This window comes from Bison bison, unplaced genomic scaffold (genome assembly GCF_000754665.1).
Source record: "Bison bison bison isolate TAMUID 2011002044 unplaced genomic scaffold, Bison_UMD1.0 scf7180017864518, whole genome shotgun sequence".
Taxonomy (NCBI): Eukaryota; Metazoa; Chordata; class Mammalia; order Artiodactyla; family Bovidae; genus Bison; species Bison bison.
Window position 1 is genome coordinate 19306210 of NW_011495071.1, and position 23927 is coordinate 19330136.

Here is a 23927-nt window from a genome sequence, read left to right on the forward strand (position 1 = left end):
AATGTCCATAAAGCACGTGGCGCCTGGTAGGTGCTCCCTACGCATGTGCAGCCCCTATGCTGACAGCTCCCCTTTCCTCAGGACCCCTGCCCACCACAGGCAGCCTCTCCCCTTAGCAGGGGATCCCTGCTCCCTAAACTGCTTTTCTGATGATACCACTACTCCCTGGGAAGTGCTGGCTGTCCCAGAGCCTCCAGAGTCAGGAGCCCAGGCCAGAGACAAGTGCTGCCCTGGCCCCTGGAGGTTACCTTCGTCAACGTCAAAGGCGTAGGTGGCCAGGTGCAAGGTGGTGGCGCAGACGCTGCAGCGGAAACACTCCCGGTGGAAGAAGCGGCCCTCCGCGCTCAGCCGCTCCATGACGTACACGCGCTTCTTGCAGAAGTAACAGGTGTCGCTGCCACCCACGTTCAGGGGAAACGTCTTCCGAACGGACTCCTGGCAGACACAGGGCATCGGAAGAGAAGAACAGCGTGTTAGGGTGTACACTGCATCTTCAAACGCAAGGCTGGGCATGTAGAGATGCCAGCCTGCCTTGTGGGGCCTCACAGGCTATGTGCTGCATTTGTCACTGGGGGCACCGCTGCAAAGAGTGAGGGTCGGAAGGTACGCAGACCCCAGCCCTGCCAGGGCGGCATTGACTGTACTCCCAGGCAGGCTGCTGGACACTCTGGTTTCATAGTGGGAGTGACATTTCCTTGTCTGAAAGAGCAGGTGTCCCTCACAAACATGCCTGCCCAGGGATGCCATCTCCAGGAATCTGAGTCAGGGGTTAAGTGTTGCCTGGGTCTAGAGCGAGGTCACTGAAAGAATGTCTTAGCCATCCTTGTCCCCTTGCAGTGACACAAGTCAGGCAGGGAAGGCTAATGGCATGAAAACTGTTCAAGAGAACACAGGAAAGGGGCATCAGGCTGCCAATCAACTTCTTCAATGCAAAAGGGGAGGGCGAGGCCCAGGGCAGGAGGGGCACCCCTGGGTGATTCCAGGGTAATGTGCCAAAAGGACACTGAAAGAGCTCAAACTGTGGTGGTGACAGTGAGCAGAGTCATCCAGAGAAGGAGGGAATTCAGAGGAAAGGGATGTTTTCCCCATTACTTCTTAATCCAATCTATACTGGATGCTAAACATTGGTAGTGAGGGTTATCCATCTCTGTAGATGGCCTCTCCTGACTTTTTCCCTGAGTTCTCCAGAGCCCCAGCTAGCAGGGAAGATGCTCTGCTTTCTGAAATGACCCACAAGGGGGACGACTGAGGTTCGTCTACAAGGAAACACAGCCCCCCCACTAACCTCTGCTCTGACCTGGCCTGTTCTCAGCCCCTTGTCCCATGAGAAGGGGGCCAGGCCATCCTCTCCGCATCCCAGGCACCCTCCCTGGGAGGCCAGAGGTGGTGTCTGTGGGTGAAGGCGGAAGGGTGTGCATCCTTACCAGGTCTGGAGAGGTGGCCTGAGTCTTAGGTCTGTGATCATTCAAGTACAGATTGACCAGAACTTCAGCTGCAGCCCCTATTCCGCTGGATACTTTCCCTACTGTCAGCTACCCAAGAGCAGAGATAAAGGAGACAGAGACAAAGGGAGAGGCCATTAGCACCAAGAAGGAAAACACGAACGAGCTGGAGGTGGGAGAGGGCTCCACACACACATGCAAACAGCACCCGGCATCCCAGGAGAGGCCTCACTAGCCTGCAGCCGGCAGCAGGCACTCTGCAGATGGAGAAGAAAGAGATCAGCAGGGTGACTCACAACTACATGCGGTCTTCAGGAGTTCAGCTTGCTCAGTTCACAGATAGGGAGAATGAATCCTAGAGGCCTTAGGGATCTATCCAAGGCCACTTAGAAATCAGTGCAAGATCCAGGACTCTGCTAAGGTCTTCTGAGCCCCAGCTGGGGGACCTTCACACTAAGAAAACAAGCCAGCTGCACTGAAGCTGACCTTCCCAAGACTCCCCTCTCTAGAGGGCCTGGAGCGGCTACATGGGGAGACCTGTTCCCCATTTCCCCAGATCAGGAGGGTTAGGACCGAGCTTTACCACTAACGGTTCTAAGATGGGACACAAAGCCCTCAACTTCTGAGCTCAGTGTCCTCATTTAGTGAAATGGGAATAAATGGTGCCTACCTCGTGGAGCTGTGGCAAGAATGAAAGAGCATGTGTGTGAATGCCGGGCACTTGGCAGGGCTGGGCCAAGATGAACTTGACTCCTCCCTCCCTCCTCCCTCTGAATTTGGCAGCCCCAGCCTCCCTTGCAGCCCCTGTGTCCCCTAGGGAGCTGTGGCTATGCCTGACCTCAGTTCTATCAGGTCAGGACTCAAACTACCTTGCCAATAAAGAGTGGCCGAAATGGGAATGGATGGTGGTCCCCACTGGGCAGGTGCGGGGAGCAGGACAGGGAACTCCAGGTGGCAGTGCCCAGGGCCCCAGAGCTGGTGCCAGGCAAGTCAGTTCCACATTGGCCCCAGAGATCACAGCCTGATAGGTTGCGGGCACCTGTGCTCCCAAAGGCATGATGGTCCGTGCCTACCCATGAATGCTTGGATCCCTACTGGTGTGTCATGGAGCTGGGGAAGGGGTGAGAGCTGACAATCCACGCAGATGTGGTACAATCACACATACACCCCCAGGCAAATCCCAGCTTATTCTTTCCCCACCAGCTCTGAAAGGCCAGCTCGGGAATATTGTTATCTCCTCTGCAGGGAGGTAAACATGCATGATATGAGGCTGTATCTGTAAACACGGTTCCTGATCCTAAGGCCTTGTAGGGAGGGAGGCTCCAGATGCTCCCCAGCCTCTGAATCCAGCTTCTGGGAGATGTGGCCACAGACTGCAGCAATGTAGGCTGCTGGCCCTCAGTCACAGGTTGATAGCCATCTTCACGGCAAGTAACAGTGACCTGAGTGGGGACAAAGGAAGGCCCTCAATCTAAACCCAATACCGCTCTTGGAAGGCCACACTGAATTCATGGTGAGAGCCCCAAAGATAAAGCAGAAGTTCAGGGGCAACAAAGCAAATGGCAGCAGGTGCCCACCGGTCCTGCCTCCTGGAAGCAGGGCCCACCCTCAGAACCTGAGGCCAACTCACTGGGCACCAACAAACGCACAGGTGCAAAAAGAGGATGAAGAGGGAAGGGCTGCCAAGCAGGCTGGGGCGAAAGACACGACCCAGCGGATGTCTGCCCGCTTCTCATTAAGGAAGCCGCAACACCAGCAGCTACTTGGATCAGTCGTGCCAGACCATGTGTGGGGCCCTCTGGGGAACTACGGAAGATGTGGCCGGGGGCCTTCTGGGGTGTCTGATCCCAGACAGACGGGACCCCCTCAGACTTCACAAAGCTCGCTCCTTCTTAGTCGCAGCAGCTGCCAGGCCGCTTACCCTCCCCTCTCTCAAAACTGGCCCCGTCTGGAAGAGATTAGGATTCTGCTTCTGAGCATACATGCTGCCATTTTCAAGATTTCACAAATGCCAAGAAACTTGGCTCCTGCTCCTAAGAGAGGTTCAGGTGCACTGGCTCTGGACAATAAGCCATTATTTGCCTGATGTTCCACCCCCTGCTGGGGCCTCCAACACAGGCCTCCTTGGATAGGAGCTGAGAATACCAAGTACTTCCTGGGTTTACAGCAAAATAAAGACAGAAGAGGTCAGATTTACCTCACTGCCCATACTCCCCTTGCGTGACTGTCTCTCCTGACCCCATGTGTGAACCGGCTCTGAGGCGCTCTCCCAGGAAGGCACCATGTGATGCCAGATGCCCATGCACAATCACTGCCTCCCCTGAGTGAGCAGAGAGCGAGACTCTACTTTCTGGGGCTTTAAATACAAGTCCCTAATGAGACCTTATTAACTACTTAGCTAATAAGCACTTTGCGCTGCTGAGCTTCCATGCAATCCTGACTTAGGAACAATTATAAGAGCAAGCAGAGGGCCCTGGGGTGGCTGGGGGTGCCGCCAAAACATGTCTGTGCAGTCGTGGGCCTGCTTGGTTGTTCTATCAGCACAAGGGATCCAGGATGAAGATCAAGCCCTGTCGTTCCTTTCACTGTGGGCCCTTAGTCATAAAAGACTCCTTTCTCCCAGTTGCATCCACATGCCCACCTATGACAGCGGTTTTCCTAGGAATAATGAAATGAAGGCACCCTCAAGGAAAGCAACACTGGCGCTCCTATATGCCCTTCCCAAGTGTACCATGGAAACCATGCCAGGAACACCGAGAACAAGAGGTAGCCAGGACTTGCTGGAAGGACACCGCAGGCCAGGTGATGGAGAACTCATCTCAGGGATGAGAGGAGGCCGCCCCAAAGACCAGCGTGAAGGAGAACGCTGCCCGGGAGTCTCAGGTTATCTCCCATTTCCTGACGGTACGATGTCTTCCTGGCTCCAAGACAGTGCAGACCTGACCACCTGGACTCATGCTAACTCACTGCTCCTCAGATGGTCAGCGGTGAATGACTAGGTTTTGGTTTTTCTTTTTAAATCTCTAATCCATGGTGGCTTGATATTTCCGGATACAATGAAAATGAATTACTAGAAATAAGATCACACACTTGGATGTGTGGCTATGTTGAACTGCTCTACATGTGTCTAATGCTTCCTCTTACTTGCTGTGCTCCTCGGATCACTGACTAGTTCCTGCCGATGGAACACACTTTAAGTTGCGCTATTCTAACCAATCTGGAAATGAATGGGTCCTGGGCATCCTGAGAAGAAAAGAAACTCCACTCATGGAGAAACCTCCAGAAAACTCATTATGGTTTGACCTCAGAGTAAGAACCAGAAGCCAGAGGTTCTCAACAACGAAATTACTGCACTGAAAGGCAAAAGCACTTAGGCTCCTGGGGAGCTGGTCAAGAGGCAAGCTTACAATTCGGCTGGGAATACGTTTTCCAAATCCAAAGCTGGGCAATCAGATGACCTAGTCAGAAACGAACATGTCACAGTCACTGGTTTTTTAAGAAATGATAATTTTGGAGGGCCATGGGACTGCTTTTGCACCCTTTATGTATCTTTCAATATTTCTGTAATTTTTTAAGAACTGGGATATTTTTCACTAACAGGAACTGATCTGTGATCCAAGGAACACTGTAAGTGAGAGCATTAGACACTTATAGAGCAGTTCAACATAGTTACACATCCAAGTGTGTGATCATATTTCTAGTAATTCATTTTCACTGTATCTGGAAGAATCAGGCCACCATAGATTAGAGATTTAAAAAGAAAAACCAAAATACTATTTGGGGTATTTTTTTCCTCTTGGAAATTCTAGGTTTTTCCAGCTAATTAACTAGAACAAGCTGGAATGGTTGGACAATTCAGGTGGGCCATCATCTAACTTTACATTAGGTTAATATCACATATATCATTTCCCTTCTGTGAACCTCAGCTTCCTCATCTGTAAAATGGGAGACCACTGCCATCCTCAAAGGGCTGTGAAAGAGTCATCAGAGAATCTGGGTGCACCTCACAGGGTGCTGGGTTCCCAAGAATTGCCTGGCAGATGGTTAATGAGTCCAAAGCACCGCCACTGATGCAGCTTTAATTTTCCCTGTTCTGGAACTTTTTTTCTCCTCTCCTGGGTGGCCTTCACACAAAGGAACTTGCAGTTGCTGTGTTCCCTCCTCGGCACGAGTAAGAATAATACAGCCCACCCAGATGAAGGCACTGGCTTCTCCCTCTTCTTCTCGAGTCAACTGAGATTCAAACATGATGACGTTAATGGTCGTCACAAGCACCATCACCAAGCATGTCCCTGTCTGGATGTTGGAACCTTTCTTACCCTGCTCCGAGCTGGGAGATGGGTCATCTCCACTCTGGTTTGTACTCCCTGATGTCATAACCCTGTCTTTCTCATCTCTACACTCCTGGCACATGACAGATGCTCTGAAGGAAGGAGGAAGCAGGCGCTTGGGTCTGTTTGTGTCCAGACAATGGTAACATCCCTCTTGGGCCTGGAACTCAGCCAAGAATACCAGGTGTCCAAGCTGTACTTCTCCACCTGACCTGCCGTGAGGATCAGGAAACCCACATGGGTCAGGCAGGGCTGGAGAATAGAGTTTCCAGGACCTTGGAGCTGAGAGCTTGAGGGAAGGGGAGGTTTCGACATATAGGGCCAAGGGAAGTCTCCTGGGCAAATAGGAATATACTCCTCCCTGAGGAGTCCCTGGATGAGGAAAATCAGCCGACAGACTGGTGTGCCTGAGGCCTCAGCCATATGCTCAGGGCAAGGATTGAAACTGCCTTATTTGAGGGACTTCGGAAATGATACCTTCAGAGCTGAGATGCAGGCAGGCCTCAGGGGCTGTGACCTCCAAGTGGGCGCCAGTGTCCCCTGGTGCCAGGCGCTGAGCTGCACTGAACCCTCACAGCCTCGTGAGGTGGGTCTGATAATCCGCCTTCGCAGATGGGGCCACTGAGGTTCAGGGAGGCTCTAACTCACCTGAGGCCGCAATGTTCTTAAGTGGCTGGGTTGGAAATGGGAACCTGAAGGTGACTTCTTTGCCTTTAGAAAGAGAGGAATCAACATGCATTTTAGGTAAGTGAGCTTTCGTCCAGAATTCTTCTCCACTGGGGAAATAGCACAGTTATTGGATATTTGAGAGACTGGATATGTGCTAAGTCTTTGCATTATTCCAATCACCTTCAGGAGTAGCTGCTGCCACCTCCGTTCTGAAGGTTAGGAAACTCAGGTGCTGAGAGGTCTACGAATTCATCCAAAGCCACACTGCGAGTAAGCAAGTCATCTGGGAGCTGAACCCACATGTGACTCCAAGCCTCATCCTGCTCACTGCAGCACCTGCCTCCCTGCAAATTAAAATCCCCCAGGCTGGGATGTACACAGGTTACTTCCAAAGGACTGCCTAGCTCTATCCCCAGAACAGAGAGAACAATGAGGTTGGAGCCAGCCTTGAACTCTACCCTTGTTATCAGATGAAACACTGGCAGATTGCCCAGCTAAGACTCACCCAGCTTAGACTCACCCAGCTTCTCTCTAATATGCAAATCTCTAGAGTAAACCCTGCAAATCCAGTTTTAAAACAAACAACCCCCCCGGGGTAGAGAAAGCTCCTTTTGCAATGCGCATTGCTCTTCTGACTCAGGAGGACTCAACTACAGTCTCCAGACCCCGAGGCCCTCCCTCTGGCTCAGCCGTGTAAATACTGCTGCCATCTTGATCTTGCAAGAGCTCGCCAGCCTTGGTAAGTGGCTAGCAGCCATGTTAAAGGTAGCAGCCTCCTGCATTGAAGAAAGAAGTTAACTAAGGGTTGATGGGGGCTAACAGTGCTGCAGGAGGACTGGTTTGATGGTATGAATGATCAGACTGGGCATGATCCCATAGCCCACAGTCTTAAAAAAATAACTTAAAAGGTAAGACCCTGGTAAGAATTTGGTCCCTAAATGAGGGGACCTCAAGATTTCTTGTGACTGTTCAGGCCAAAAACCTAGCTGCATCACACTGAAATTTAAGGCAACATGTCAACCGAGAGGGCAGGCAAGTGTAGTCTGAAGGCAGAACCCTGGCTACATTTCTTGGACTTGGTGACCCAAGTTTGCATTCCTGTAACAAGTGCTCCTTGTGACAAGTTTGACTAGGTCTAAGAGGAGATGATTATCCCTGGATCCTCAGAATTAAGGTGTAGGGCTCTAGGGCAGGAACCGAAACACTCTGCCTGCCAGGAGGTTGCCAAGAACCAAGCACCAGTTTCCAAGAGCATTTTCCTTTCTCTGGCTCCCCCGAATTGAGGCACACACAGTCTCTGGGCATCAGAGCAGCCCCAGAATCTGCTGGGGAGAAGCGTGAAGGCCCCAGGCTCTCTCCAGGGCAGCAGCTCTCTCAGCTCCATCAGGACGGAAGGAAACTGTCACCAGGTTGTCACCTGCTTTAAGGGGCAGCAGAGTCCCCTCAGAGGAGGCCATCACTCTGCCAGATTCTGCACGTACAGAGCCTGGTGTGGAATCAATGCTGGGGTCTGGGCAGGGCGGGGAAGTTGCAGGTTGGGGCAGGGGAGTAGTGCAGCTGGCAAGATCCTTTCCAAGACTGCTGGAAGCTAGAAATTCACCACTCCGTGCTTAACTGCTTACAACGGCTTCATAGTGAGATGTGGAGGGGTCTGTGGGTATCAAGTCCAAGTCCATAGACAGGGTAAGTGTCCCACGGCAACCTTTTCCTGAGAACTCCCCAATCGCTCCCAGCCACACAGTGACAGGCTCATCAGCCTGTAATTAGTAAGTCAGAAGCTACTGAAATTGTTCAATGACACCATCGTCCGATGGCCAAGACTAGCTAGGGAGATGGGATAAGAAATAATAGGGAGCAATTGTTCACCCCAACCTGGGAGAAACAGAGAACAAAGCTGTAGAGGTGGGGGCCTGAGGAGTCCCTGAAGCCCACCCACCCCATTTGCAGCCCTCCTTGAGCCTGGGCTTGGGGCTCTATTCATATAGCCTCTGGGCTGTTCCCTCTGACAAGGCCTCCATTCACACGTGGCTTCTGTGTTACAGAGGAGAGAACACAAGCTAGAATCAGGAGCCTGGGAACTAGTGTCCTCCCTTTGCCTTTGTTTTCTTCTCTGAGGCTCTGTTCCTGCTTAGTTCTCTTTCCCAGGAAGAGCCCTCCCACCTTTATCCATTTAAGATTGCTACCCTCCCCCAGCGTGCCAAGTCTTTGCTACCTGCTCTAATTTTCCCATGGGAAAAACTGTCTTCTGATACATCATATAATTTACCTAGATAGTATAGGTTATTTATACCTCCCTCTACTAGGATGCAAGCCTCATCAGGGCAGGAAGGTAACCCCTGATAACTGATGTGTATCCCAAGAGTGAAATGCCTGACACCAGCTTGTCATTCAATAAATATTTGTTGGATGAACGAACGCTCACTCATTGGCTTAATGAGTGATGTGGATTTAAAGCTGTTTGAAGAGCGCAGTGGAGAAGCAGCCAAAGGCCTCAGTGGAGTCAGATAATGAACGACGGGGTATTCTCACAGTAAGAAGTGTCTTTGCCAGACCCCAGTGGCCCTGCGTGTACCTGGGCAGGCTGCCTCTTGCCATCACCTAGAGAACTAATACCTACTGGAAACCAAGTCAGGGAACTTGGGAAGTGTGGTCACTTTTCTTGTTCTACTTCTGCTCTCAAATCTGAGAGGACAGTGACCAAGCCAGGCCTTCCCTAAAGATGAAAGAAAGGGCAAGCTCAGGGCTAGCAGGAAAGGGTCTGGGCCAGACAGAAGCACAGTGGGGGCCCAGCTGCCCAGCTAGGAGCACCAGTCATTGCCTGCCTGTGCCTAGGGGCCCTCGCCCCTCCCTTCATCCTGGCCAGGGCACCAGTGACCTTTTCCATAGCAGGAAGTACCTGCCAGGGAAAGTTCTTCTCCCAAAGGCTACTCGGAAGCCTTGGTGGTGGTGACGACCAGTATGTCAGTCTCTAACCACAGAGGTCACTATCACATGAGCCAAGAGTCACTCTCTTGTTGATGAGAAAATGGAGACTCCTTAAGGTCAGGAGACTTAAGGTCAAACCGCTGACCAAAGCTGACTTGGAAAAAGTTGCTGGGCATCTCAGCCACAGCTGTGTTCAGTAGAGCTGAAGATGAGAAGTGTTTCTGTTTCCCCACATCACCCCCAGCTTCCCCTCCAGGGAGGCTTCGCACCTACTCTGGGGACCATGGAGGGGTGGGGCTGCTAAGGTTCCTTGCTCCTTCCTTGGAGACCCTGCCTGCACTCTTCTCCCCACAGTAACGGGGGTCAGTGGGGGTGGGACTCCCAGGAGGCAGCTCCTAACTTCCCACTGATGCAACAGCCCAGGGAACAGCCCAGTGGATTTCTGGTTTGTGCTTCAGTCTAACAGAGTGGAAACAAATGAGCAGTAACTCTGCCATGGGCACGCTCAGCACCACACATGGAGACAAGCCCTAGTGGGGGCAGACAGAACAGAGGTGCTGAGGGGAGCACAGTCCTCCAGAAAGAGGCTCCAACTTACTGTCATGAGTGATAGCTGAACAAGTGCACTTCACTCCATTTTTAGACTCACCCATTACAGGGGCTGAGCTTCTCCAGAGGCTGCCCCTCTCCCATCCCAGCCTGGTGGTATTCTTGGCATATGAGGCACCAGGCAGACAAGTGAAAAACATGACAAGTGCTCTAGAACCCAAACTTAATAACGTTATCTACTCAACCATCATGGGCTCCCACCAGCTCCACCCTCTGCACCACTGCCTGTGCCATTCTTCTAGAAGTCAGAGCAGATCCTGCAGTGGCCCTTTATAAGAGGACGGGATGAATCCCTTTAACACAGAGAAAGCGGACTGACTTTCACTTTTACTGTCCGCACTCCTATAAATATTTTATCCTGAAATCAAGTTGCACCAGAATGGTCTTTCCATTCATGCAAGTCCTATCTGCCTTCCTTACCACATGCCAGATCCTTTTGAAAATGCCCTTCCCCTACACTTCTTTCTAGCAAAATCCCTCCATATAATCTTCAACACTTGGCTCCTGTATTACCTCCTCTGTGAAGCCTTCCTAGGCTTCACCGTTCTGGGTTCCTAGAATCTTCCTTTTAAACCTCTCACATAATTCATCAATAGTATTATCTGAGGTTCACAATATGAGACTGTCTTGTTAGGTAAAAAATAGCCAAATATTGGAAATATCCCACGGTAAAATGTGATACATTTCTATGCTGATATGCTGTTCATCATCTACACCGTAGGAAGAGAACTGTACCTCCCTCCTCCTTGTTTTCTCAGCATCTGGCATCATGGTTAGCATACAGTGGGTGCTCAGAAAGTGCTTGCTAGACAAGTAAGCACCATTTGATAAGGTTTTGTGTGCTGTCTGTTCCATTTAGTTTCTTGCTCCAACACAAAACCAAACCCAAACTCAGGACTGTTGTAAAGGACCTTATAAATTTTCATCCCAGCCAAGCCAAGCTTCAGATGGTTGTCTGAGCAGGCTGAGCGGAGCAGGAGAATATCTAAGAACATGCAAGGAGTAGGGGAAGCCAATTGTTTGGGATAACTACCTTTCTGGCAGGAGAAACAGAGTCAACAGTTGATGGAGAGGAAGTAGCAGCTGAATCAGGAGATGGAAGGCAGGAGGGAGAAGACGGAGGATGAGTATGAGACAGGCTTTTAGAGAGGAGTTTATTCTGCACAGAATAGAAACAGAGGAAACTCTGATTATCCATAGGGAAATGCACAGTGGTGCCTGCCTCGATGACACAGCCCCCTAGTCTACACATCCAAGGAGGGGAAAGGACATCCAGGCTCATGTCTCAGGACAAATAAGTAACCTGTGTCTTTGGAGCCCAGCAGGACGGTCTAGTTCCTGGTTACAATGCCCTCTGTTGCAGCTATTCCGGCTCCCTCATCACAAAATAGCTAGAGCAGAGCCATCCTCTTCCTGACACGAACATAGACACGAACTCCTGAAGGCCTCACTCCGGAGCTTGGGATAAAGCAGCAGCTTCAAATTTAGGAAAGGACAACCCCAGGAGGCTCTGGGGCACATGCCCCAGCAGGGACCTCTGTGGCCACATGGAACCCTGAAAATGAACGAAAGGCAGAGTATCCCTCCCATGTCTATGACTCTGCCAAGCAGCAGAGAACACAGGTCTGGAGGAGGCTGGGTGAAAGCAGCAGGGGACGTGTGTTCTAGAGACCAGGCTTGCTGCAAGCACCTTACACTCACGCACCATGGGTCCTCACCCTCAACTCTGTCATCTCCTTGCAAGCACGCACTCTCCTGTGCAGCAGGTTTCTAAATAAGTGCCTGGACTGGGCTGTGCTTCCCATTCTAAGGCAGGGCCATTCTGTCCGGCCGGTGCTGCCTTTTGGGAAAGCAGAGCAGGTTATGGCACATGCCTGACCTTGGCATTCAGGGTCTTCCAGATCAGGGCTATGGTGGTATTTCTCCACTGCACTGCCAAACATCACGAGCCACTGGTTTGCTTTCACTTAAAGCCACTGTGCTGTGATTCCTGCAATGGACCAGCTTTCCCTCTTTGTGTTGACCCCTAGGAAGCTCAGCCTACTCAGAAGCTAAGATCTTACACTACACATGCTTCTATTTTCCTGTGACCTGAGCCTGCTTTTCTGCCTTGGTTTTCCCTTTGTCATGATTTATCTACTTATTTTGAGTCTCCTCATTTGGAGCTTTTTTAGATGCCAGTCCAAAGCCTTCGGTGACTTGAAAAGTAAATAGCTTTACAGACTGTCAAGAGTGGAGGAAGGAAAAAATGAAGCTCCAGAGACCAATTCATGTCATCTCCCCAGAGGTCCAACACCTGGGTTCCCTGGGGCTCTGAAAGCCCTGCATTTACCTGTGGGAAATCCCCGTGTCCAAACATGGAGGCAAGGTGAGCCGCCTTCTCCTTAATGTTCTTTTTGTGAAATTCCCTGTTGGCCAAGTTCTGGGCCCTTTTCTGCAGCCAAGGTGAGAAAGGAGAAAGAAAAAAGAGACAGTGACAGAGATGGTGAGGGTTCCCTCTGGGAGAGAGGCAGAGAGGCAGCCAGGTGGGCTTGCTGCGCTCAGTACACATGGCAGGCAGGATGAGAGATGGGGAAGAGCAGTCAGAGGAGGAACCCACCCTGGGCAGGAGGAGCCGGGGGAAAGGAAGGCATCCCAGACACAAGCAGGGCAGAGGCAGGGCAAAGACATGGGCAGGGTACAGGCAGGGCAAAGACACGGCCAGGGCAGAGGCAGGGCGAAGAGCGAGGCTTTCACCTGGAGAACCTTTTCCTCCACTTGCTGCAGCCGCCGCAGCACCCCAGAGAGAGCCAGCGCTCCCGGGCAGGTGGGAGGCAGGCTGGCGAGGTTTTCTGGCCCGCTCAACTGCAGGTCAGACTTGGCTCGGGCTCTCCAGGGCCTGGCTGGACACTCACCACCAGCAGACACTTGCTTTAGCTCTCGGAGCACGTGTCCTGTCACAACCACGGAGGGGAACTGGGGGAGACGGAAAATCAAGCTTCCTTCCCGAGGAAGGCCCTCTCATGGACCCCTCCCACCACTCACTGGAGGAATCCCCACCAGGATCAGGGGCAAGGGCATGCCACGTGCCACCTTGAGTGAGATTCCAAACTAACCTTGAGTGTTGGCTTCTCACCACCTGCATCAGAACCACCCGACAGCCTCCCTAACAATACCATCTGGGGTGTTATCGACAACACTCCAGATCCCCCGAATCAGAACCTGTACTGTCCTGGTTCTCAATGTCTGGGCTCAACCCCCAGAGAGTCAGGTGTAATTGGTTTGGGGGTGCGTACCAGAGATGGACATTTTTAAATAAAGCTCTCTAGATGATTCTTATACACAGGGACATAAAATCGCTGCACTATATCCACACAGACCTCCTTTGACATCCACCACCCCCACCCCTGGAAGCAACACAAAATTCCTAATGCTGCCCAGTCGTTTTGAGTGCTGTGTCAATAATAGCGATTCTAATTCCAAACCCAGAGATGTTAACTGGAAAAAAGCCTGAGTCCATGGCTCCTGGCTGCCTCCCTGCCCACTGGGCAGGTCCTTGGGGGACCTGGGGAGGTCCTTACCACATCCCAGTCTTACCCCTTTGTTGGCATCTGGCTAACTGGCCACCTGAGCCCATTCCATCATCACTGCCACTTTTCCGCATCGATTTAGAAATCAGTCTACTCAAGAGATCTGCAAATAAGCTGAGTATCCCAGGGGCACTACACAAAATACCGCATGTGGTGTGGTCTGTTTTTTCCTAAACAAATAAAGCACCAAGAGCATGGTAGCTGGTCAGCCGATATCGCCAACTGGCACGTATTTAAGATGCTGCATCCTTGGTTATCCTTACCTATAAGGGTGGTAACCTCAAGTTGTATCTGCCTTCCCAGAGAATCTACACTCAGCCCTACGTGGGGTGCAGAGAGAGCTATGGACCCCACCCCTCTGGATCAAAGTCCCCTCTGGCTTCACCAAGACAGCGTCCACTGGAAGGAGCCCTACCTGCCTTTTCAGAGGTGGTGATGGGCTGGGTGTGGGCTCCTCTGGCTTGGGACAGCGAGAGTTAACAGGAGGGTCAGAGGAAGAGCGCAGTATAGGCTTACCTATCCCTGAGACACGGTGCTCCTGGGAGGAGGAAGGTGAGTCCGAAAAAAAGCAGCCACAGGAAATAGGAAGGAAAAGGCGAGTCAGACTGAGACACTTGGAGGCAGGAGAGGAGAATAGGCAGGGAGACAGAGTTTGCAGATGCTGAGCAAGCCCAGGGCTGAGCTCTGGCAAGCTGTGCCCAGCTGGAAACATGAACCCCAGCCCTCTGTCCCTGTTAACAGCAAGTCTCATGGTCCCCTTCTCTAGACACTGTGTGTATCCCCAGGAGCCAGTGTTTTTGGCTCGGACCGGGGCACTGAGCAGGCACTGCCAGAGCCCGTGCCAGGCCAGGGTGGCTATTCCCAAAGTCCCTCCTGCCCATTGGACGACAGGGATGCTACAGTCCTTCTAAAGGAAGAGAGCCCTCATCAATACCTGGGGACTGCAAGGGGTCAAGCCTCCAGACGGGCCAGTTGAGCAAACAATTCAGACAGTTACAAATCTCAGAAACCTCCTTACAATAAAACCTGGCTTCCTGGGGAAGGTCAGTTTTTCCAGAAGGGGCATGATCTACATCAAGACTAGAAAGATGTTTATGATTGCCTCTGAACCAAATTAACCAAGAGTTAGTCCTTCTCCTGAGAGGGGCCTAATTCTGTCTTGTGACGGATATTCTCCAAAGAGAAACTGAACCCCTTGTCCCAAGCCTTTGTAATGTGTCAGTGGTGTCCCAAAGAAATTCAGGGGAGCAAATGAAACCACGCAAGTGCACACTCCAAGTCAGAGTCTTAGATAAGAGGGCTGGGTCTGCAGCCTGACCCACAGCATCTCACCGTCTTCAGTCTTACACAGATCCTGGTCAGACAAACAGACAAACAAACCCAAGGGAACAAGGAGAGAGGAGCACCAGGGTACACTCAGGAGGTTGGTCTCCATTCCTGTAGGTCCACATGGAGCTAAGACCTGTGGTTCAGTTTTTCCCCTGGTTTGGATGGGGTTTTCACCATGGCCTTAGACCCTCAGACAGTCAGCATCTCTAAAGCTTCCTCCAGCTGTACCGTCTCAAAGATGACTGCAAACCCAGCCATGGTTGCAAAGCAAAACAAAATCAGGGAAAGGATTTTATCTCCAATGCAGAACAGGCATCAGCAAACTACAGTCCTCGGGCCAAATCCGGCCTGCTGCCTGTGTTTGTAAATAAAGTTTTATTGGCACACCGCCACATGTATTTGTTTACATACTGTTCATGGCTGCCTTCACAGTGACTCTGCCATTACAGCAGAGTTGAGTCATTGAAAGAGAGATCACATTGACCCTAAAGTCTAAAATACTTGCTTTCCGGCCCCTTTTAGGAAAGTCTGACTCCAGATCAAGAAGAAGCTCAAGTCTCCTTTTGAGCCAGGACTGGCTGGCATACCTGAAATCCAGCACTTGCCTGACATTTGCTGGCTTCTCAGCAGGTTCTTGTCACCAGGAAGGCAAGGTCAGTGGATGTTTGACAGGACTCACCTGCCTCAGGATTGAGGGGTTCCGTGAGCTCTCCTCGAACTTGGCCAGCAGCTGACTTGCCATGGACTTGACTTTGTTCTGATTCCCACCTTCCTTAATGCCCTCTTGATTGGAGCCCAAGCTCTGGCTGGAAAAGGCTGAAGGCTGCAAAGGCCAAATCAGAGCATTGGTTGTTGGATCCAGAACCCAGACATCATGGGGTAGGCCTAGAGGCTCACAACAGGGACAGTTTCCTGAAGAAGGACACCCTCTATGGCCTGAGAAAGTGAGGCAGACAGAGCAGGCAACGCCCAATGGAGACAATGCTCAAAGGTGGGACATGGTTCCCCAAAGGTGGGCACAGCCAGGCTTGGGAGCCAGACAGTGTTTGAATTCTGACTTCTCTGACGTTTCCTCATTTGTAAAATGGGAGCAGTAACCCACCCTCACGTAACTGTTGCAAAAATAAAATAATGAAATGATGAAAAGAACAGTTTGCAAACCCATCACGTGGCTGATAGGAGGTGAAGAGTAGTGGGGATGAATGAAGCAAGAGGGGGTGTCGGTGGGGCAAGGCACAGGCGCCGAGCTTCCCCTCTCCTCTGCACCCCAAGCCTGATGGCAACCAGTTCTGCCCTGTTGTTTCTATCTTTTTTTTAAAAAAAGTTTAATTTTGAAATAATTTTAGACTGACTGAAAAGTTACAAAGACAGCACAGATAGCTCCTGCATACCACAGATGCAGCTGCACTTAACATTAACATATGGAATAATCATGGCACTGTTATCAAACCCTAGAAATTCACACTGGCATGATACCATTAACAGAACTATGGACTTGATTCAGACTGCACCAGTTTCCCACGGATGTCCTTTTAGGTTCCAGGATGCAATCCAGCATCCCACACTGCATTTAATCATCATGCCTCGTCCACCTCCTCCCATCTGACACACTTTCTCCATCTTTCTCTGTCTTTCATGACCTTGACAGCTGTGAAGTACACAGGTCAGCTATTTTGTACAAAGTCCCTCCATCTGGGTAGGTCTGATGGTTGCTCATGATTAGACTAGAGTTAGGGATTTTGAAGAAGGATGTCACAGAGGTGAGGGGTCCTTCTCATTGCTTTGTTTTGAGATACATGATATCAACATGACTTGTGACTGTTTAGAGGCTGACCTTGACTGCTTGGTTATGCTGCTTTATAAAATGGAATTCCATGTAAGATTTTCTTAGCTCATCTGCTAAAAATAAAACATTGAAACTGATTGCTGTCCAGTAAATGTCTGTTCCCTGGTACCATAGATCTGCTCCCATCAGCCTCAGAAATACAAATGGCATTGTCATGTCAAGAGGGCAGTCAGTTTTCCCAAGGAAACAATGCATCTCCCTTACAGGAACAGATGTTCTCAAAACAAAGATATGTTCACTTAGAAGAAATTCATGAGAAGAAATAAGCTATAGTCAATTGTTTTGGGTTTTTTTTTTTTTTTAAGATTCCCTAAGTGTAGCAGCCCCATGGGAAACCTGGTATGCACAGCCACTCTGAAGAGCTGGACAAATACAAATCAAAGAGTCACTCCCCACTTCAAAGCGGGAACTGCAACTCTGCATAGCAATCCAGTCTTGAGTGTGAATAGGGCAAGTTTATTAGGCTGGTCACTGTTTGTACAGCCCAAAGTAGGCCAGGACAGTGGGTCATGCAGACTGGCCCTTTGCAGACATTCATATGCTCATGAATCACTTCAAAACCAGATTTGGATTCAGTGGGTCTGGGGTGGGCCCTGAGAGTCTGTATTTTTAACCAGCTTCCAGGTGATACTGCTGCCCTGGTTCTTGGCTCACACTTCGAGTAGTAAGAATTTAGAGGAAATTATTGCTTGGTTAAATCTCACTTAAGCAAACAGCTGGCCAAGAAAATAGAGCCATTTCAGAAGAGGCAGGTGTGACCAGATTTCTTCCCACACTGACTCCTGTGCTGCCAGCGACAGAAACAGTACAAACACCCCCTCAAATAAGGCACAGATGAAAGGTGGGAGAAGACTTCTCCCCCTGGACAAAGTGTATCCAAGGGAAGCTTCTTAGGAGGAGGCGGGAGCAAATCACAGGCGCTTAGAGCTGAGGCAGTGCCCCGGAACTAGAGAATGGGATGTTTCTCAGCCACAGCTTCATCCTCTCAGCTGGCTTCCTGCTCACACCAGACCCAAGAGCAACAGCTCTCAATCATATAAGTAACAGAACTTTTCTCCTAAGTCCTATAAATCAAGTACGAATGTATCCTACAAATTATCCCTTGTGCCTTTTAGTCATTGTTTTGGTATCAGCCAGTAGGCTAGCTAAAGCTGGTATTCTTACAATTCACAGACAGTATCTAGCCTGCTTTTGTGGGATTAGAGTGGCTCTTTGGAATGAGGTGTGGGGCTTCCCTGATAGCTCGGTTGGTAAAGAATCTGCCTGCAATGCAGGAGACCCTGGTTTGATTCCTGGGTCGGGAAGATCTGCTGAAGAAGGGATAGGCTACCCACTCCAGTATTCTTGGGCTCCACTTGTGACTCAGCTGGTAAAGAATCCGCCTGCAATGCGGGAGACTTGATTTCTATCCCTGGGTTGGGAAGAGCCACTGAAGAAAGGAAAGGCTACCCACTCCAGTATTCTGGCCTGGAGAATTTCATGGACTGTATAGTCCATGGGGTCGCAAAGAGTTGGACATACATGACTGAGCAGCTTTCACTTTCTTTCACTTGGAATGAGGTATATATCTCAGGTCTCTTTAAAGAGCTGCCTGGAGAAGCAAGAACCGGTAAGCTTTTTCTTCTGATCAATTTTTCAGTAGTAGGAGAGAGACTCATGCTTGGCTTTGACAAGTGAAAGTGAAGTCGCTCAGTCGTGTCCGACTCTTTGTGACCCCATGGACTGTAGCCTACCAGGCTCCTCAGTCCATGGAATTTTCCAGGCAAGAGTACTGGAGTGGGTTGCCATTTCCTTCTCTAGGGGATCTTCCCAACCCAGGGATTGAACCCGGGTCTCCCGCACTACAGGCAGACTCTTTACCGTCTGACAAAGTAAAGGCTACTTTGGCTTTGACAAAGTAGCCTGTAACTTTCTTCTTTCACCAGAAGGTGGCACCTGTGGGTACTGGGACATTCGCCTTAAAGACTAATGGTACAGAAAACATAAAAAGTAGAAATGAGGACTGGGAGAATAGTGGGACTGCTGGTGCCTCTTTACTACTTACTATTAATAATGATTATATCGTGATTAACCTAGGTGCCAGAGACCATGACTGGCATGGTATGTGCATGCATACCTGCTTACATATCCTCTTATTTAATCTTTAAGATTAAATTAAACCAAGGACATGGCAACCCACTCCAGTGTTCTTGCCTGGAGAATCCTGTGGACGGAGGACCCTGGTGGGCTGCCGTCTATGGGGTCGCATAGAGTTGGACACGACTGAAGCGACTTTGCATGCATGCAATCTTGACTCTGGCATGTAGAGAATCTCGTCATCTGTAGACTGAGAATCTTACTTCTTTTCCAACCTGGACTCCTTTTATTTCTTTTTCTTCTCTGATTGCCATGGCTAGGACTTCTAAAACTATGCTGAATAATCGTGGTGAGAGTGGGCACCTTTGCCTTGTTTCCTGATTTTAGAGGAAATGCTTTCAGTTTTTCACCATTGAGAATAGTGTTTGCTCTGGGTTTGTTGTATATGGCCGTTATTATGTTGAGATATGTTCCTCCTATGCCTACTATTTAATCTTTGAAAATTCTGCAAAATGTCCTACATTTCAAATGCATCATCTGTGGCTCAGACATGAGCCACACTCTGGGAGAGTGACATAGCTAGTGACCAGACCCGACTGTTTTCCCATCAAGCTAAGCTTGGAACCCGGCAGTTCATGAGAGGAAAGCAAGAAAGGCAGGGCAACTGCCTCGGTCAGGCGCTGGGCTGTGGCCACCGGCTGTCAGGAAACAGGCCTCTGTGTAAACCGACAGTGAGCACACGAACCTCGTGCAGGTTGTTGAAGCCCTTCCGCCTCCGCTTGTTCATGTCATTCTCTTCGGTTCGACTGTCCACCTGTGATGGCCAAGAAAGCATGGTGAGCTCAGGGCTGGTCAAGGGCTGCGGTGCCAGCACTGTGGATGTGACCCTGCCCACAGCAGCTGCCAGCCCAGGGACAGACGGGTTGACATTACCCCGCACCGTGACAAATGCTCTCAGCTCTGCTCAGGCACAGCGGAGGGAGCCTCACTCCGTCTCTGGAGCCAGGGGTTCTGTCAGAAGAGGGTGGGAATACAGATCCCCAAATCATGCCGAAACATCCCAAAGCACAAAGAATCCCTGTGACACGGGCAGGGATTGTCTCCTTGTCAGTGACCTTGGACTCAGAGCCATCAGAGCCAGGCCTGCTGATGCTGCCCTGAGGATATCACCTCCTATGAAGAGGTGCCACTGGCTCCCCTCACAGGCATGGATTCTCAGGACTCAGATCAGCTGTCCAGGAAATTGATGGCAAATTACTTCTGCCATTCAGTCCCACTGCAGCTACTGGTAAATGATATTGTGTTAACTTCAAAGCAGCATCAGATATGGCATGAAAACTATGGTGACCATATAGCTCAGTTTTCCCAGGACATTTTGATGTATTGCTTTCCCCCCCAGGCATAATTAGAAATAATGCCTACTTTTTTTTTTAAGATTTTTTTTTTTTGGTTATGGACCATTTAAAAAGTCTTTATTGAATTCGTTACAATATTGCTTCTGTTCTATGCTTTGGTTTTTTTGGCTGCAAGGCATACGGGATCTTGGCTCCCCAAGCAGGGATCAAACCTGGCCCCCGGCACTAGAAGTCAAAGTCTTAACCATTGACCACGAGGGAAGTCCTTCATTCTCAAAAGTACCCTGGTTTAGACAACAAATTGCATGGCTGTCCTATTGATAACCCCTTACAGTTGATTCTCTGCTTCCCAGATCTGGACATTTAAATCCAGAGACCCCCTTCTACCTCAGCCCAATGCATGATGCCTGCAAGGGCCACCCAAGGGCACACCTGTGGTCTGGCTTTTCTACTTAAGGGGAGCAGTGGGATTGCACAAGTTGAGCTGATGCTACGAGCTGGGATGGGGCTGCAGGCTGGATTTAGTGCCTCCCTTCACCCCCAACCCTCTCCTTGCCACTGGGGTTAGACCTCCATCTGGGACCTTCCCTATATGGCCAGCCCACTGAGGACCATGGAGCCATCCCACTGACAAGGCCTCCCTCCCCATGGGAGACTCCGACCCCCTCAGCGGGGCCCTCACATAACAAAGTGTGAAAAGTGTGTTACCCCTGGACTGTAGCCCACCAGGCTCTTCTGTCCATGGGATTTCCCAGGCAAGAATACTGGAGTGGGTTGCTGTTTCCTTCTCCAGGGGATCTTCCCGACCCAGGGGTCAAACCCTCGTCTCTTACATCTCCTGCATTGGCAGGTGGATTCTTTATTGTCTGAGCCATCAGAGAAGGCCAGATTAAATCCCAGCCTCTGTTCACACTGGATGCAGCTGGAACGGCTGGCCTCTCCTTCCCCTCAAACCCAGGCTGCAGCCCAATCAGCACCACACGTCCTCACCTTGCCCCATCCCAGAGGACCCTTTACCTCCCGGACGTTGTAAATCAACAGGAATCATCAGAGCCCTCAGCACACAGTCCAGTCTGTGCCCACTTGCTCTCACAGGCAAGCACCTGCTCCCCCTGCTCTTACACTCCCCACCACCTCTGCCCCTCCTCCTATTTACCAGCAACTTAAAAACATTTTAAAACAAGATCAACTGCAGTTTAGTCATTGATATTTGTTCAAAAATGTGACCCTTCCCTTGCTCAGGCAGCACAAAACAACAGATCAAAGGGCCTCACCTTCCCTTCAACATTTCCCTCAGCTTCTAACAAATCATTTTTCTGTGAATGGAAATAATTTCAACCCAAATGTTTGGGCAAACACCAAGAGAAACAGATGACCTTATTTACAGCGTCGGGTTCTAGAGGCCTAGGCAGTTTAGGCGCCTGGCTCCGCAGCCTGTGAGTGCTGCACTGGCCCCGAGACAAGCCTGTGAAAGTACAGGGTGTCCTCCCCACAAGAACACTCCAGGCATCATCCTAGAGTTTTCTGCTGTTCTTCTTGTTTCCACCTTTAATGAGGACTTGGTTTTTCCCTCAAAGAGCAACATGTCTTACTCTCTGGGTGTGATTGGTCCAACAATCAGAGCCTGCTTGGATCCATACTCTACATCAGTGGCAGATGCACAGAAAACATTCCTGGGGGGAGTGTACCAGCAGCAGGACCTAAGAAGACCCCCAGATCCTTTGGGGGGAGACAGGAAGTGGGTGGGGGCAACATCAGTTCCTCTGATTCAGCCTGACCCACAGGACAATAAAATGCAGTCTATATGGAAAGGTTAGCCACACACAGACCCAAAGGGTCTCTGCTCTTCCATACGGATTTATCAGGAAAGCACTTACGCTCAACCAAGAGCTAAGTTAAAACACAAAGCTTGAGGAAACACAAACCTGGATTTTATCTAATTTTTCTTATCTGTACACCTCTATCTGGGAGCCAAAAAAATGCCTCCATATGCCCCTCCTTGAACTCTATTTTTCACCATAGAGAACTGGGGTACAAGGAGGAAAAAAGTGGTTATTGTGCCCAGAGGCAGCATGAGATTAAACAAATAACTCGCTTCCTTTTCCCATAAATTTCTCCTGTCCTTTCACCCTAAGACACCTTCTTATCATGATTTCCCAATGATTTGAAAGAGTCTCTACATCAAAAGACATTTATTAAACTACTTGGTGATCTCCATTTTAAAAAACATACATATATCTACCAAGCTTATCATTTATTTGATCAGCACAAAATATTCTTGTTCCCATACTACTTGACTTAAGTTGATTTTAGCCCCAAACAAACCAACTTTATATTTAGTTAGCTGATGAACCCAAACCCTGGAGAAATTCAGACCAAGGTCATAGAAAGAGACTGGTCATTGTATGCAGTGGCCTGACTGAGAGAACAGTGGCCACCATGATATTTAGAAAGATGGCCAGTGATACTGGCAAGAGAGTTCCTCCTTCTGTGGCAGAGCAGCAAGGAGCCATGGGTTCAAGTTCTGACGTGAATTACTTTCCAGCTAAGTGAGCTTAGGAAAATCACCCAACTTTTCTGACTTTAGTTTCCTCACCTCTAGGATCCCATACTGTCTCTGTCATAAATAAGCTATTGTAAGGACGAATACAATCATGTATATAAGACACTTCTTCTATGTAGTGCTCTATAAGTGTCAGACGTTTGAAGATAGGTCAGTGCTATTCATAGAATTAGAAAATCTGAATTCTAGTCTGGCCTTGACATTTACCCACCCATATGGCATCATGGTCAACAAAAGAGTCCGAAATGCAGTACTTGGATGCAGTCTCAAAAACGACAGAATGATCTCCGTTCGTTTCCAAGGCAAACCATTCAATATCACAGGAATCTAAGTCTATGCCCCAACCAGTAATGCTGAAGAAGCTGAAGTTGAACAGTTCTATGAAGACCTACAAGACCTTTTAGAACTAACACCCCCAAAAGATGTCCTTTTCATTATAGGGGACTGGAATGCAAAAGTAGGAAGTCAAGAAATGCCTGGAGTAACAGGCAAATTTGGCCTTGGAGTACAGAATGAAGCAGGGCAAAGACTAATAGAGTTTTGCCAAGAGAACGCACTGGTCATAGCAAACACGCTCTTCCAACAACACAAGAGAAAACTCTACACATGGACATCACCAGATGGTCAACACTGAAATCACACTGATTATATTCTTTGCAGCCAAAGATGGAGAAGCTCTATACAGTCAGCAAAAACAAGACCAGGAGCTGACTGTGCCTCAGATTATGAACTCCTTATTGCCAAATTCAGACTTAAATTGAAGAAAGTGGGGAAACCACTAGATCATTCAGGTATGACCTAAATCAAATCCCTTATGATTATACAGTAGAAGTGAGAAACAGACTTAAGGGACTAGATCTGATAGACAGAGTGTCTGATGAACTATGAACGGAGGTTTGTGACACTGTACAGGAGACAGGGATCAAGACCATCCCCATGGAAAAGAAATGCAAAAAAGCAAAATGGCGGTCTGAGGAGGCCTTACAAATAGCTGTGAAAAGAAGAGAAGCGAAAAGCAAAGGAGAAAAGGAAAGATATAAGCATCTGAATGCAGAGTTCCAAAGAATAGCAAGGGGAGATAAGAAAGCCTTCCTCAGTGATCAATGCAAAGAAATTGAGGAAAACAACAGAATGGGAAAGACTAGAGATCTCTTCAAGAAAATTAGAGATCCCAAGGGAACATTTCATGCAAAGACAGGCTCAATAAAGGACA

General features: G+C 49.6%; 1 protein-coding gene across 5 annotated transcripts in view; it reads right to left on the reverse strand.

Annotated features, from left to right (window-relative positions):
• MICAL2 (microtubule associated monooxygenase, calponin and LIM domain containing 2) overlaps positions 1-23927 on the reverse strand; it is a 241958-nt gene that overhangs the window by 92143 nt on the left and 125888 nt on the right. For 2 of the 5 annotated variants that reach the window (XM_010830616.1, XM_010830617.1), the window contains exons 16-18: positions 19542-19610; positions 15554-15697; positions 249-435 (exon numbers count right to left, since the gene is read on the reverse strand). In XM_010830616.1, the coding sequence (XP_010828918.1) occupies positions 249-435; positions 15554-15697; positions 19542-19610 (400 nt within the window). Of the gene's footprint in view, positions 1-248; positions 436-1424; positions 1533-6421; positions 6485-11009; positions 11136-12308; positions 12411-12712; positions 12932-13960; positions 14084-15553; positions 15698-19541; positions 19611-23927 lie in introns of all 5 variants that reach the window. The other 3 variants (XM_010830618.1, XM_010830615.1, XM_010830619.1) reach the window with 3 other exon arrangements.